At 36.3% G+C, this 17,317-nt stretch overlaps 1 protein-coding gene across 2 annotated transcripts in view; it reads left to right on the top strand.

The window, feature by feature from the left end:
- The window catches only part of TMEM117 (transmembrane protein 117), a 556,152-nt gene that overhangs the window by 275,246 nt on the left and 263,589 nt on the right, over positions 1–17,317 (top strand). The window contains exon 4 of one of the 2 annotated variants that reach the window (XM_065887475.1): positions 5,663–5,762. The exons of the other annotated variant lie outside the window; for it this stretch is intronic. Within the exon in view, the coding sequence (XP_065743547.1) occupies positions 5,663–5,762 (100 nt within the window). The remainder of the gene's footprint in view (positions 1–5,662; positions 5,763–17,317) is intronic. 2 annotated transcript variants of the gene reach the window in all.

Below are 17,317 nucleotides of genomic sequence, written 5' to 3'. Positions count from 1 at the left end.
AGATTCAGCTCCTAAACCACCTGGCATTAACTGCATCTACTTACATATAAGTAATAGACTGAAGTAAACTGGAGCCTCTGTTGCTAGTACTCAAGACTCTCACCTGTAAGGCCAATTCATTATATTATCATTTCATCGACTACTTAGCCCATGTTAGAGTCTGTTTACTTTATGGCCATTTAGCACATAGGTTTCGCTAGGCACAGTAGGCTTAGTAGCTCATGTTTTCAGGTTGTTATGATAATTATGAACCTTTCCAAGATCCTGTTGACGTTTACACACATATGTTATGGATTTGACAATTAAGCCTGAAATCTCAAAAAAAAATACTGAAGTTGTAGCTTGAAAAGAAATTCATTTAGTATCTTTAAAGAAAATATCAACAATAAATACTTACCTGGAAGGCTGGTAAGACTGCAAGCTTTTCTAGATCTAAGCATAGAAAGCCAGCCAAAGCCCAAAGCAAAACAAACAAAAGATGTATGACTTGTTGAAATAATTAGCTAAAACTCTGAACGAAACTAAAACTTTAACGGTGACTCCTAGCAAATAAAATTTAAACTGTTGTGTCTATAAACTCCACAACTTCACATTTTCAGAGTCTAATGTGATATTCAAACTGGCCAGAATTGCTGATATAAATATATGTACACTCTGTCCTTTACAACCTGAGCAGGAAGTATTGTTAAATGTTAATGAATGTGCAAATCAGTGAACTAGTGGTTGAAAGTTTTTATGGCAGGTCTGCATATTTGTAATTCTTCTTTATATTTGTCCAAAACAGCAAAATTAAGAATAACTACTGATTTTTTTGGTACAGTATACCATTTTAAAAAACATTTTTATTTTATGTGGGACTGTAGTTGATTTACAATAGTGTTAGTTTCAGGTGTGCAGCAAAGGGATTCAGTTATACATATACATTTATCTCTTCCTTTTCGAATTCTTTTCCCATTCAGGTTATTACAGATTATTGAGCAGAGTTCCCTGTGCTACACAGTAGGTCCTGTTGGTTATCTACTTTAAATATAGTAGTGTAGGGCTTCCCTGGTGGCGCAGTGGTTGAGAGTCCGCCTGCCGATGCAGGGGACGTGGGTTCGTGCCCCGGTCCGGGAAGATCCCACATGCCGCGGAGCGGCTGGGCCCGTGAGCCATGGCCGCTGAGGCTGCGCGTCCGGAGCCTGTGCTCTGCAACGGGAGAGGCCACAACAGTGAGAGGCCCGCATACCACAAAAAAAAAAAAAAAAAAAAAAAAATATATATATATATATATATATATATATAGTAGTGTGTATATGTCAATCCCAAACTCCCAATTTATCTCTCCCCCCACCACCTTTCCCCTTTGGTAACCATAAGTTTGTATTCTATGTCTGTGAGTCTGTTTCTGTTTTGTAAATAAGTTCATTTGTATCAATTTTTTTAGATTCTGCATATAAGTGATGTCCTATTATATTTGTCTTTCTCTGACTTACTTAGCATGATTATCTCCAGGTCCATCCATGTTGCTGCAAATGGCATATTTCATTCCCTTTAATTGTTGAGTAGTATTCCATTGTGCATATATATATATATATATATATATATATATATATACACACATCTTTATCCATTTAGGACATTAAGTTGCTTCCATGTCTTGACTATTGTAAACAGCGCTGCAGTGAACATTGCGTTGTATGTATCCTTTCGAACCATGTTTTTCTCTGGATATATGCCCAGGAGTGGATTGCTGGGTCATATGGTAGTTCTATTTGTCGTTTTTTAAGGAAGCTCCATACTGTTCTCCATAGTGGCTGTACCAATTTACATTCCCACCAACAGTGTAGGAGGGTTCCCTCTTCTCCACACCCCATCCAGCATTTATTATTTGTAGACTTTTTGATGATGGCCATTCTGACTGGTGTGAGGTGATACCTCATTGTAGTTTTGATTTGCATTTCTCTAATATTTAGCGATATTGAGCATCTTTTCACGTGCCTGTTGGTCATCTGTATGTCTTCTTTGGAGAGATGTCTAGAATAAATACTAAATTTTATATATATCACTCTTCACTTTTAAATATATTAATTAATTCATAAATTCTCTGTGCCATCTCCTTTGCATTATCATGCCCAGTACTCACCATGTGCCCACAGCCACAGAGGAGTGACATTCCCCTATTTTGTGCTGACTTATCTTTCTAGATGAATACAGGACAGTTATTCTGTAATCAAGGAAATACAAATGTAGTTGGAGAAGTGAAAACACAAAACAATTAAAAAACGTATTTAATGGTTTTCTCTGTGGTAAAGTTCTTCATAATTCAATCTTATTTTATTGCTGTTTCTAAGGTTTAATATACACAGGTTTACCTATGTAATATATCAATAAATATGAATAACTTGGGTCACTTTGTTAATTCATACATTAAGCAGATGTTTATTGATCACTTACTGTTTTCAGGCAGTGCTCTAGGTTCTGGGGAATTAACAGTGAAAAAATTATCTAAAATAAGTCCCAGTCCTCCTGGAGCTTATTATCTAGTTTTAGCTATTGTCTTCTCTCATGGTTTTCAGTGATGGGAACCTCTTTCTTAACATCCTAGTGATTTTTGAATGAATGATGGATTTTATACATAAAAATGTATAGAGGATCTAGATGATACTTTATTCTTCCTGAAAAGGTTCACTCTTTCCTCTATTAGTTGGAAAGAATAGAAGCTGATCACTTTAATTCAGTCACGGAATGGACTGGGTAAGGACTGATTTACAGCTTCATCAAGGACCCATCCATCTCTGGTTTTCTCTAGCCTGCCACATCCCTGTATATCTTGGGCCATTCTCTCTAGCAGGCTCTGAACTATAATAGTTTCCTCAGCATGGTGAAGTTGCCAAACTTCTGCTATACTTTACAGAGACTTTCTGCTTAGTTTCTCAGCATCCCCAGTGTTCAAGTTCATAATTTGGTAAATGTCTTGAAAGGACAACCAACTGTGTATCATGTTCTCTTCTAGGCCTCTCTTTTCTCACAAGAATCTTGGCTCCTTAAATTTCAAATGTTGCCCCTCTAACCCACTGAGACTGCCCTCTGCCCAGGAAAACCCCAGATCCTCCTCTTCTTGCCTTGCACACAGAATCAGTTAATGTCTCCAGAGAAAATATAGTATAGCTAACCTTTCCACAATTCTCTCCAATCTGGTATCTTGGTTTTTCTTGTCCTCATTGCTTCATCAGCTCTCAGATGCCTTTAAGCAGATTTTGGGAGTGACTTTTATATTTTGTTTAGATCTCTTAGTTGTTCTTGGCTGGATCATTGGCCTGTTGCATGCTTACCATCTCATCCCTATTTTTAGATACTGAAATAGAAGAATGATGCCTTCTCTTACACACATCTATACAACCACAAAGAATGTAGCCAGAAATTTCTACCCTAGCCCAATGTATTCTAGAATTACTTGGCAGAGTGGACACGTAGAGATGTATCATTGAATGAAATCTTCAAAATAGGTGTCATTGAAAAAGCTGGACAATTAACAGAGCTAATACTCCATAGTACACTGAGCTCACTGCCCAAAAACTGCTTAGATGGATGAACTCAGTATAAGTGGGAGTCCAAAACCTAATGGTAGCTCTAGGGAGTTGAAGCTTCTGGATGCGACTCTTGACTTCTTATTATGAATTATCTTCACAGGAAGTAATTCTTGATTGTCATTGTCTTACTAAAATACTGGGGAACAGAGATATTCTTTGTGTTTTCTATATCTCTACTAACACTTGTAGGAAGAAGGTATAGCACAGTGGTTAAGTGCCTGGATTTGGGGTCAATCAAATTTAGATTCAAATCTTGTCCATTTACTTGCTTGACCTTGAGAAAGTTGCAAAAACTCTCTAAAGCCTTAATTCCACATCTGTGAAACAGGAATAACAATACATTTCACTTTTCTGATATGAAAGTTGATGGAGATTCAGTTTTCAAAGTGCTAATAACAATCTCTAGAACATTGCTAGCATGCAATTTATGGTAGCTAAAAATTTTTTGGCTATTATGGAAACACATGGAATTAGAGACCCAGAATTTTGAGATGAGACCTTAAGATATTTACATAGACCCTCCATAGACTTTAAGATATTTACATAGCCCCTCCAAAGAATGAAGCATGTGGAAAAAGAATTGTTTGGAGAATTCATAAATTTGTTTTTGTTATTAAAAAACTATGTAAATAACTGTTTATGTTATGGATAAAAAACTATCTGAAATAACTCTGGAAAAAAATAACTGAATTGGGGCTTCCTTGGTGGCGCAGTGGTTGAGAGTCTGCCTGCCGATGCAGGGGACGCGGGTTCGTGCCCCGGTCCGGGAAGATCCCACATGCCGCGGAGCGGCTGGGCCTGTGAGCCATGGCCGCTGGGCCTGCGCGTCCGGAGCCTGTGCTCCGCAACGGGAGAGGCCACAACAGTGAGAGACCAGCGTACCGCAAAAAAAAAAAAAAAAAACTGAATTGGAAATGGTTTAATTCTCAGCAACTTCAAAAATGTGCTTCTTCATAGTTTCAATAGATAACTAACAAACATATCATTCTCTACTGCATATTGTTTTAAAGTTAATACTCCAATATGAAATAAAAAGTTAAAAAATGAAGTTAATCTAAGAAGAGTCACATTTAACTGGCACTCTAAATTGTACAGGTATTATCATGTTTAAGAAAAGGAACAAAATTTAAAGGAAAAGAAATCTAGCAACTAACCCAAATAACTTTAAAAAAAAATAAAGTAAAAGAAGTCTGAGTGAAAAACTTAGAGTTAAAAATAGAGAGAGAGACAAATTTGGTTCCTAGCTACCATCCATTTGTTATGTGGTATTGATTGAGCAGGTTAAGTGATCTCTTTGAGTCCCATTTTTCTCAGAGAAATTACAAGATGGTAAAAATGATACTTAGAATTTTCTTGACTATCAAACAAGAAAATGAAAATGCTTAATAAACAATAAGCATGGTCACATTACTTGTATTTAATGATTGGGTGTACCTATGAATCTCTCTTTGAGCTGTGAGGCATATGAATTGGTGTTATATAGCAAGCAAACAAGAATTAGCTATGTAAAAAGAGTGATGAAATGAAGTCTTCTGGTTATTGCTATTTAAGTAATAATTTAAACCACATATATTTGAGTCAATTTTTACATCACTGTGTGGAAAATTTTCTCTAATCTTGATATTCTTCTGAACATTATTCAGATATATTATACTTAAAGCCTATTCCCAGCACCTTTTCAATAGTTCTGACTCGACAGAACTGAAGGAAAGTGAACTCTTCTCTTCCTTTCAAGTTACTCTAATTCAGGAATTGTTTCTGCACTCCTCATACTTGAGTGAGTGTGAAATGATGCCTTTGCTGAGTATTTCTGTTTGATTTTCCAAAAGCTATTGTCAGTCCTATAGCTCAAAAACAAAAGGCACGTGGTAATTGGTATAGTCACAGTCAGTCTTCAAATCTAATTAGAACTGACCCAGACACCCTCAGAGCTCCTCCTAGCCTTTCAGATTTGTAAGCATAAATGATGAGACGAAAGCAAGAAAGCTTGTGGAAAGGGGAAAAAGCCCCTTTGCGTGTTGCTGAACCAGAAAGCTTTGACTGTATGGCTCTCTGAGTCCGGACAATGTCTTGTGTGTTTGTTTCCACAGAGCGTATATCATTACAGACTATATGGGCATCCGAAATGAAAGTTTCATGAAATTAGCTGCAGTAGGGACCTGGATGGGGGACTTTGTCACAGCTTGGATGGTAAGAAATTTTAACTTCACCCATTTCAAACGTCAGATGGAAGACATGTTCATAATGTTGGATACACACTACTTTTTTTTAACTTTAAATAACTTTAAATAACTTCATGAATTATTTTATTTCATGTTACATGTCAAATAACATTCCAAAGTAAAAAAAGAAAGGATCTTGTTTTCATGGTTAGCATTATTACATTTGTGCAGAGCTCTCAAACATGAGAAAGTCTCATTTATTTCACAAAATTTGAACGTACAGTCATTTCAGTAACTGGTTTGTTAGATAACCCAAGTCCAGTTATCCCCGGTTTTTCAAGCAACAAGTCACAGGAAATGCTGAGCTCTAACTGTTCGTGTGCCTTTCAGCCCATCATACTGATCTCCAGCCCCTTTTTGACACAGCCGTGCTCTTTGTTTTGTTATATCATTCCTCTGTCCTCCCAAGGATTAGAGATATAGTTTCATTTTCTCAACTAATGTGAATTGGATTTTATTGGATACACATTGCTTTTCATGGTTTAGAGCAAAATAGTTACCTCTGTTTCAAGGGGAACAAATTCATGAATATGGACAAACCTAGAGATTATATGCAATATCTGTATACCTCAGGTAAAAACGTCAATACAATTTTAATACTAATGACTGTCCACCAGGATATATTTATTTATAAAATGCATATATATGTGTATGTACAAAAACATATACATATGCACATATGTGTGGCATACAAACATACACATTCATAAAATTAGTGGAAAATTCTTTCCTGTGAAATTCTAAATAATTTTGTGAAGATTGTTTGTTGTTTTCTGACATGTACACTTTTCAGGTAAGAAATGCTGTATGGCCTGTCTCAAAAGACCGTATGAAACATTCTTTAAGGACTTTAAAAATAGTTTTCTACATTTGTTTTCCTCACTGAACCTACTAACTTAATGGTAACTAAGGAGTTCTGAGAGTTGTCTGTTTTAATCTCTTTTGTGCATTATCAGTCTTTATTACTATACGTCTGCAACAATTAGACAAACCATGTTTCATGCTGAGTTCATCTGCCAGGAGAGTAACTTCTGTTTCTAACCATTGAGTTAATTAAAGACAGTATATAGCTTAAAGGCCCTAGGTCCTGTAAGTTTACAGGAGAATCTCAGAGTGCAAAGAGCGTGACTCTCATAAAAAAGGAACACTTTAACCTTCATTGGCACCTTTCATAAGTGTAGCCAATCCTGACACCTTTCATAAGTGTAGCCAATCCTGACACCTTTCATAAGTGTAGTTAATCCTAATTAGCTTTACTCAAATTCATTCACTTGAAAATGAGAGGACTTATCAAAAGAAAGATGATGCCCAAACTAAACACGATTTGGCAGGGTCATGCAACTACAGATGTGTTCCTGATACTGTAGGGAGATTCTCACAACAGTTACTGCCACTTCTATTGATAGTTTTGCTTCTTACCTAGAACAGGTGTTTTCAGGGCACAGGAAGCAGTTATATCTTAACTGCTACTACTGTCATCATCCTGCAAGAGTATCAAGTAACCATAAAAGAGTTTGTCTAGCCTGTTTTTGAGCTCCCTCCCACCTCTGTTCAATTTTAGAATGTTACCAGAACAAATTACCAGATGCATTCCATTTTGTTAACTTTAAAATTGAAACTTGAAGGTGTTATTTATTTGTAATCATTAGAAATAGCAATGAGAATAAGCCAGACATTAAGACCAGGCTGCCTCATCTATTTCCATTGGGAAAAACTATTTAAAAGGAAATATATGAACTTTAAGCTTGTAATTTCCTTAAAATTTGAGGTAATGCCTTTTGGAAATTTCTGCATTAATTGTGGATTATGATTTCGAATCCACTTTATGATGGCTCTACTTACTAAAATGGAAAAGAGAACTGGAACAAGAGTTCAGAAATCTGGATTCTCTCTTGCCACCTATGGTTTGACCTTCCACAAATAATGTATAATCCTTTGAGCCTCAGTCTGCACATTTCTTAAAAGGGATTAATAGTTCCTACTGGTGCTACAGGTTTTTTGTGACGATTAAACGTGTGGTCCTAGAGCAGGACTTAAAATGCTGACATGTAAGGGAGGTATACGTGCTTTATTGTTATTGTTCATGTTTTTGGACCCCCATCCTCGTGACTGGGCCCAGTTCCTTGAAGTAATGGCAAAGGCAGGTCATTGATCCAAACCTTAGGCTTCCCAGACTTCCCGTCTCTTCTGTGAAGCTCCAGGAGCACGAGAATCCCACCTTATTCCAGGCATGGGGTTCAGAGCATCTGGAGTTTCCTTCCTATTGCCCATGCTAGAGCAGACTAAACCAGTATAGTACTTTGCTTCCTTACTTCTGCCTGACACTGATCCTGACCAAAGTCAGGGGAGAAGCAACAGACCAACAAAACCTAAGAGCTGCTCTGGAGTTTTCAGGCTCAAGTTAGCCATTTGATGCATAAATCACTTTATTTCCCATGATGACATCATTATTTATTTGTAACCCAATTCCACCCAACTTCTCCCCAGACTTTCCCACAAAACAGTGTTTCCTAGGCCATATACAGCTCTGCCCCTATTTATTGGTTATATTATTATTTTTTTTTAAATTAGGCTATTTTTCTTTTGAACCATAAGGTGGGGTCCAATGCCTAGGCAGCATTGAGAGGCAAATGCATAGTACAGCTTTGACCAAAGACCTTTAACCCTTCCTGGTTGGATTTTTACCATGCACTCTTCTGCCCTACTCTTATGGTTTAGGGGAGTACCAATAATTCCACAGTTCAATCTGTAGTCTTTCTCTCTCTCCATCATCTCTCTTACCTTCAGAGTTTCTCCTAAATTTACTACTTTAATGCCTTCTATTTCTACTAACTAACCTGATAACTTTTTACCTTTTCCTATACCATAGATTACTGCTCCAATCAATACTTCCAATACCACAGAAGTAGGACTAGATTGAGGGTCAAGAAAACTATGTTATAAGTTTAACCCAGCAAACCTTCTGGGGCCTCTCATCTGTTCCTTTCCGCAAACTGAGGAAGAATCAAAATCCCTTTCTGCGTATATAATCTGAAAACCTGACCTTTCCCCATTAGCCACAGGGATAGAAATGGCAAAAAAAAAACAGTTCTCTCCTGATTTGAAAGTACAGTCACCCAGGGAGGATTCCCAGAGCACATAATTTCTATTCCCATTTCTATTCACTGACTAGGCAGTACGTTTCCATATAAATATTTATATGTCTACATATGTGTTATTGATAACATTTTTAAAAAATAATAGTTTTCCTCATGAGAGGAGTCTAAGGAAGCTTTGACCTTCATTTCTCCATAGAATTCTCATCATGAAGGTGACCATTGTGGAAAACGAACGGACTATTTACATTTCCAATAAAAGCGTGTCTTTCAATGCAGTTCAGAAATAGAGGCTTTTTCTTTGGTGGAAATAATTCAGAACTTTTCCTTGGTTTTAAAAGGCACATCAGGACTGATGTGATCCACAGGCAAGGCTGGTATCAACCAATCTGACAAAAATCTTTGACCCTCACACCACCGAGTGTCGAGCTCTGCTAGGTTCAGTTCCCTGGCAGTCCTGACTTTTCCGGGCTCTGTGGTATGCCTTGTACAGAAGGCTATAAGTATATGTCAGGGTTCAAGTTACTAATTTTTTTGTCAAATAGACTTTTTAAAAATTAGTATAAAAGAAATACATAAAGTGACCAGTGAGGTAATTCATCATTGAGCTGGCCCTTTATGTTAAGAGTTGCAGAGACGAGCTCTATCACGAGGACACGTAGAAAGCAAAAATGCTGGGTGTCACATGCGACACCATTGCCACATAGCCCCATGTTTGCCCATGCTCTGTGCCATTAAGCAAAGAGCCAAGGAGGGTAAGCTGTTCCACAGCACATGGCTCCAGCTTGACCACCTCCCCCGTGTGGAAGACAGAGGTCATGGCCTCTGCTGAGGTCTAAGGTGGCAGGGCATCCTGCGGACATCATGATGGCCCTTGCTTCTGCCCCTCAGTTAATACCAGAGGGAAAAATCACTTCCTGTATATGTATACTTAATCATCATTCCCTTTCTCCAGCTCCTGATTCCTCCTGCTCTGGTGGCTTTCTCTTACAGCAAAGTGATTCAGTTTTATATATATATACATATATCTCCACTCTTTTTTAGATTCTTTCCCATATAGGCCATTACAGAGTATTCAGTAGAGTTCCCTGTGCTATACAGAAGGTCCTTATTAATTATCTATTTTATATATAGTAGTGTGCATATATCAATCCCAATCTCCCAATTTATTCCTCCCCCTGCCCCTTATGCCCTTGGTAATCACAAGTTTGTTTTCTAAATCTGTAACTCTATTTCTGTTTTGTAGATAAGTTCATTGGTACCCTTTTTTTAGATTCCACATATAAGTGATATCATGATATTTGTCTTTCTCTGTCTGACTGACTTAGTATGACATATATATTCTTTTTTAGATTCTTTTCCATTATAAGTTATTACAAGATATTGAATATAATTCCCTGTGCTATACAGTAAGGCCTTGTTGGTTATCTTTTTTATGTATAGGAGTGTATGTATGTTAATCCAAAACTCCTAATTTATCCCTCCCTGTCCTTTCCCCTTTGATAACCATAAAAGTTTGTTTTTTATGTCTGTGAGTCTGTTTCTGTCTTGTAAATACATTCATTTGTATCATTTTTGTTGATGTAATTCTCCTAAATGGTGATGTAACCTTTTGTACAATTTTGCGTTCTTTGGCAAAATAAAGATTGAGACTCTCAGATCCGCCCAGATGATTCCTTGAGTGGTCATTGTTGCTTTCAGGAGCATAGTTCTGCTCCTGGGGGCAACAGAAGGAAACTAGGTTGAGATATATCCCTTTAGCCACTTAAGCAGAGAGCTTTTACTGTACTATGTAAGACAGAAAATTGGTTAAACTTCAGTGGACAGAGGCAGAGAGGATTAAAGAATGGTGCATACTTGAGAATAATTTACACTCTGGGTTAGTATTTATTTACAAATCTAGAACAGAATAGAGAGAGGAACTATTTCTGCAGCATTCAAGAGTAAAGTATTCCTTCTAGCTTAAATATAGAAAATATGAAATACATTTTGTAATTATAAATACATACCTAAAATTTGGTGAGTTTTTCTATTGTCCCATGTTTATTTCACACTTTCTAAGGAAGGAGTGTGATTATCTGTGCTATTTTCATTTCACCAAATTAGTAATAGTTTATTTAGTTTAAAGTTTTCTGTTATACATGTCACCATTTTGTGGACTGTTCTGCACATGCTAAGTTTGTCAGTGAACAATAACCTGGAATATAACTGACATCATATCTAGTTTGTTATTCTGTCTGGAATTGAGTTTTTCAATTCATGTTATGATCAATGCCAGTTTTCTAATTATTTCTTTTCCACTGATATTTCAAAATGACAGAATAAAGAGCATAATTGAGTTGATTTAATATCTGAAATAAAGTAGCAATAATAGCTTTACTGAAGTTCATAATAAAAGAGCATTTAAACTGTGAAATGTTGAATAGAAGGATCATAGTTAGCAAACACATCGAACAAGTATATATGACAAGTGGAAGGGGCAAATCAGATATTAAACCATGCGAGCTGGACCCAAGAGCCCAGCATTAATTTGAGATGTTCTCTTTTGCTCTCTTTCTCTGCCTGTTCATTGAAGCTATTTCGTGGTTGCAGTCTACTTTCTGATTAGTTAACCCCATGTTTGGTAAGTTTATGTTGCATTTTCCTATTTTATACAGTGAAGTTAGAAACTGGATCAAGCATTTAAATAAGTAATAAACTATCTTTCTATAAAGATTCTCTCTTAAGTGAGATACCATAGAAAAAGAGAATGTCTCAGAGATTTGGGGGCACATGGTTTATTGAGGAAATGCTCTTCAGAGAAATCTGTAAGGAGAGGAGAGAAACAAGAGAGATATGGGGAAGGAAGAGAGCAAAGATGTAGTCATATGGTTTCAGGTAGTCTATCCTTGGCTTGACCCACTGGGCAGGTGTTATGTTCTTGGGGAGTGGAGTGTACCAGTAAGTGAAGGGGATCTGGGTGGGACACCAACATCACCAACATTGATTACCACATTGAGAAAACCCAAGGACATTAGATTGAGTGGCATTCATAATTGCCAGAAAACATTGTCAGTTCGTTTGATTATTTGATTGAAACAGAGAACATAAGAGAGGAAATTTTTTTACATTTCTTTTTTATGCATTAGAAAATTTGAGGGAACCAAATGTGGTCATTTTGCTTCTGTGTCTATAAATATTTTAATGTATCTATAAATATTTTAGCATTGTGTTTCATGTTCCTTCAAAATAATAAGTTCTTACTAAAAAATTAATAAGACAGGAGAGTCTAACCTCCTGTTTTCTGATAGCATCACAAATGGTGATCAGGAGTCTTTTAATTTTTAGGAATCTTGGAGTTTTAAAGTCCTAACAGAATATGATATGAAGAAAAGGATTTCTGAGTAAAATAGCTTATAGTATAGAATATAGATATTTAGGAATAGAAGCACAAATTCTGTCTCTGCTATAACTCTCTTAAACTCAATCTCTATCAGAAATTCCATAGTATGTTATAGGTATATTGTATATAATTTATATTCATTTATTAAAAATTTATGCAATATATTATTCTAAGTGTATGAAAGGTACCAGGGAAGTGTATTGGATTGAACTATGTATTGGATTGAACTACATTAAGATGTGAAAGACACTAAGCACATCTCTTATAGAAAGACAGCCCTACTAGAGGCAGGAGATGCTCACTTTTCGTCTTTTCCATCCCCAGCTTAGTTTTAGCATTTTTCAATTCCATTACACTTTATTCTGTTACCTGGTTTATACTTCCTCAAGGCAGGTTTCCTTTTGGTCCACACATTTGTTTTGATTTTTCTAACATGATGTTCCACACCTTTTAAAGCACCATTTATCAGTCATTTGCCTGAAGTTTAAATAAAAGTGGGGGGACATTGATATTTCTTTCCTCTGAAAGTCAATAATATAATGAAATGAATACCAGTTGTTCATATTAGCTCAGAACCTCAAAAAAGAAGCTATGTGCTTCTTTTTGTAGTCATTTTAGAAGTAGTTGGATTATTCCCCTTATACATTTTTTTAAATGTTTTATTTAGTGCCTATTCCTGTGGGCCAAGCACTATTTTATATTTGTGTGTGTGTTGTGTGTGTTGTGTGTTTGTGTGTGTTGTGTGTGTGTGTGGTGTGTGTGTGTGGTATGTGTGTGTGTTGTGTGTGTTGTGTGTGTGTGCTCTGTGTGTGTGGTGTGTGTGTGTGTAAAATTTTAATTAGTTTTCAGAGTTTTCAGTGCTTTCAACTACTATGCTATTTTGTCAAACTAAATAATTTTCTTGGAAATATTTAATCATAGATATCAACAAGACATGGAATATAGCTGTAGAAGTTGGTTTGATACTTTTTTTCTGTCAGTGTGTCAATAAAATTTGTCGAATTTTGTCATTAGTTGGGAGAGGGGAGTTGCATATCTTTTTAGGTACTAAATGATAGTACATCACATCTTTGCCAAACTATTACTTTTAAACTTTAGAAAACTCAGATATTTTTTCCTGTTCCATTTTGACAAATATAAGTGGTTGAAAGCCTCTTATTTCTGGGACTGGAAGAATGTAAAAACTAGCTTTATATAATCTTTTTCTTTAATATATAATCTTTTTAAGATAGATACTTCAATTCCTGATTTTTTAAGTGTTAATTTTTTTGTTTATATAAAATTGCTATCCTTTAGCAGTTGTTTGCCCCAAGAAAGATTTTTATATTCACAGTGTACATTGCATTTGTAGTTAAATGTTCTATAAACATCAAAATGAAATTTATAACATGAGTGCTAGTACTTAGGTTTTATTTTTGTTGCTTTATAAAAATGATTACATCATATTTCAAGAGACTGAAATATTTGAGTGAACAGAAGGAATATTTTGATAATGAAGGATTAAGTAAAACTATGTTTGGCATATATTCTTCTCTGTTCTTATATATCTGAAGGCTGATTTGGAAATAAAGAACTTCCGTTTGCCTTGACTGACAAAATATGCTAAGGTTTATCCCAGACCTGAGCTTGACTCCAGTATCTTTCACTAGTCTACCAAGTTGCTCAGTGAAACATCTTATGTAACTTTGTGAACATACTATTGCACAAGGAAAGGAGTAAATTGTGCATACAGTACTAGTGGAACTTACTAATTAAGTATAATATCAAATAAATGACCTTTGACATTTCTGAAGATATCAAATAGAACAGATGATTAAGTTCACATCAGTAGTTTCTTTAATGCAACAGACCAGGGCTCACAGAAAGAAAGTTAGGACAACACATGTGCCAACTTAAAAATTCCAAATTGTTCTTGACTGCTAAGCAGAGAGTATATTTGAGAAGTATTGCCTAAATGAGTCAAGTGCTTGAGATGAAACAGGAAACCTGGAGAGATGCCATCTGTTTTCACTGAAAAGGATAGCACCTCTCATAAAGGTTTTAAAGTATATCATGAAAGATACTGTGAACCTGTAGCTTTGGAAGAAAAATGAAAGCTAATAATTTTCAAGATCTGAGTACTTTTTCCCTTGACTTATCTTATAATTATCCTAATTTCTATTTGACATTTTCAATTTCAACTAGAGGTGACAGAATCAATGAAAGATTTTTGACAAATCCAAGTGCAGATTAAAAAAAAAAAACAATGCATCTTATTTCACTTCAATAAAAAAATTAGCAAAATGAATCAACTTTCTGTGTAACCATATGCTAGATATCTCAACTCATTTATTCATTAAATGAGTATGTATTTATATAGTAACCATATACTTTACTCTACAACCTTATTATACAATACTTTTCAGTATTAAAGGGGACTAAGTATAATTAAAATTATAAAATTGTTGAAATATTTATTGACCAACAAATTAGATTTACTATATTGGTAGAGATATAAAATGTCTTTTCAAAGACCATTTAAAAATTCATTTTTTTCTAAAGTACAAAAATAACATACACCCATGTGTAGTAAAGCAAATATATATTTTACAAATCCTTTATTTTGATTATATGAACACAAATAAAGAAGCGGAATAATAATTCTTGGCACCAGTTCATGTACTTTACTTTCCTAGTCCTAAAAGTCTCTATGGTAGTGTCATTGGTATCTTTTTGAAGTTGTTGACACCTCCAAATGATGATATAGACCATAATATTTTTGAGAAAATATGTTCTCTAGTGTCAAAAGCCCTGTGAAACTCAGTGTATTCTACTAAATGGATGATTGTACAAATTTATTTTTAGTAGTATTTTAGCCCCAATATTTCTGCAGATATCATATTTTTGCTTCCATTCAAACTACCTTTTTTTCACAAATATTTTTACATGATACAACTCATCAAATAAGTTTTCTCTGTGTCATTTAAAAATATTTTACCGAATTTTGATGCTGCGAAGTTACAGACCTTTAGCAGCCCAAGACAATTCTGAGGGTCTCCTTCCCTTATTCATTAATCTATTCACTTAATAAATACACACTAAACGCCTACAGGAAAATAACAAATGAGTGATGGAGTAAACATTAGCATATATTAAATATGGTAAAAATCGAGTTCTAATATCATTACGTTTAACGTTAATTTCCTCTTTTTAAAGGAGTCTCCTAAGTGCCTTGCCCTAGCCAGCCCTTCACAAGACTTGCTGGGTTGGCGAGTGTTCAGGCTGTGTGGGAATCGTTGTCCTACACCATCTTTTGGTCTATTTAGATCTTCCCCACCTTATTTGAGTATCCTCAGTCATCAATTTGTGGTGAGGTTTTAATGAGTGACGGTGGCTTTCTGTGTTAAACTTGCATAAATAATAAACACTGGAGTTGCAAATTCCAATGCCCTGAAGGCCAGCCCACTCTAGTACATTGTGAGACATCGGTATGAGATAAAACGGTGTGCAGTTGGGGGTAGCTGTGTTGGACCAGAGAGCATATTCCCACAAAGAGGCAACAAAAATTCAGTTTTGTGCAAAAATACCAGGAATGAGATGTAGGCTATAATTTCAGTACAGATTCTGACCCCTGTCCACCTGCTTCATGCTTTCATTAAGCTGCAGACTGACACAGGACGTGAACGTGGAGAGATGGGCGTGATGAGTGAACTTCGGGCAGGTGCCATTTCGGAACATCTCAATCACACCTCTTGGTTACGGCCACTGACATGCAGGGGAGACAAGAACTCCCCGTGCTCTAATCACAGCTGATGAGAACACCCTGAGTCCTTGTACCACTTAGTGCTCATCTCACCCAAACAGTGAAGGCTCAAGTGGGCAAAAAACATTTTCACAGTAACACTTTCTGAAGTGTTAATGAAATGCTTGTTATTGAGGTCAAGCTAGCCATTACCAGCATGGGTGCAGAGAGACCTAGAGCTCATGCCGAATTTGTTGACTGACTAGCTTTGGTTCATCATAGGGAAATGGTGTGCAGGTGGGTACCTAATGACTATGCATTGTGCAGTTCTTAAAGTGAATGCAACTATCATTAAAGTTTCAACATTTATAAAGCTCTGAGGCAGTTTCTAAATAGGTACAATGAACCAAGCTTATTGTTTAGTTGGTAGCCCCAATCAATTTTTTTATCTGCATTCCATAAGGCAGTGGTTTGCAAATTTGTCTTTACATTGGAGTCTCCTGGGGAGCTTCAAAGACCACTGATGCCTATGTCCCACTCCCAGGGATAGGGACTTAAATTATCTGGACTGTAACCTGGGTGTTGGAATTTTTAAAAGGTGTCCAGAGTTTTAATATGCAGACAAGTTTGGGGCCATTTCTCTTAGGTGATTCCAGGAAGTTTGGCGTGAGAGTATTTTGACATATGCTACGGGGTCATAACCATCTGATATTAAGGCTGATGGGAAATCAAAGGAAGGAATCTTGTGTTGCTGGGAGACTATACAACAGAGAAGCAGGCATGAAGGCAAAATGGGTGAGAAGAGGGCTGGTCTCACACACCATGCCACAGGGCGATGTAAGTGCTCCGTAAATTTTCCCCGGCCTCCAGTGGTATGTCTAGAACTTGACTTGGGCTTCTTACAGAGCAAATTTGGCCTTGGCTTCCTTCTGATACTCACAGCAGACTCCTCTGAATATATACCAGCCTTGCTGAAAAGCTGACCAGTATCATCTGCCTTGGCTTTGGCTCAAATTATTCAAGAAGACTGCCTCTCCAGATAGCAGGACAAGCACCCCCCACCTCCTTCTGGCTCAGAAGATGGAGAAGAATAGTCATGCCATCACTTTGCCTATTCTAATAGAGTATCATCTACGTAAACTTCCTTTCAATCCACCCCTACCAGCAAATGACCCACTCCCCCAATTCTCCATGTGCTTTAATTTGATTCTTTACTTCTCATTGAATGTTACTAGGTATTGGTGCCATTCACTCAGAGGGTGGGTTACTTTTAATAATTATTACTTAGAGAATATGGCTCTGAACTGCTGTGAGATAAAGATAAA

Source organism: Phocoena phocoena, chromosome 11 (assembly GCF_963924675.1).
Source record: "Phocoena phocoena chromosome 11, mPhoPho1.1, whole genome shotgun sequence".
NCBI classification, from domain to species: domain Eukaryota; kingdom Metazoa; phylum Chordata; class Mammalia; order Artiodactyla; family Phocoenidae; genus Phocoena; species Phocoena phocoena.
The sequence above is the reverse complement of the archived record's forward strand: the minus strand, read 5'-3'. Positions and strand labels throughout refer to the sequence as shown.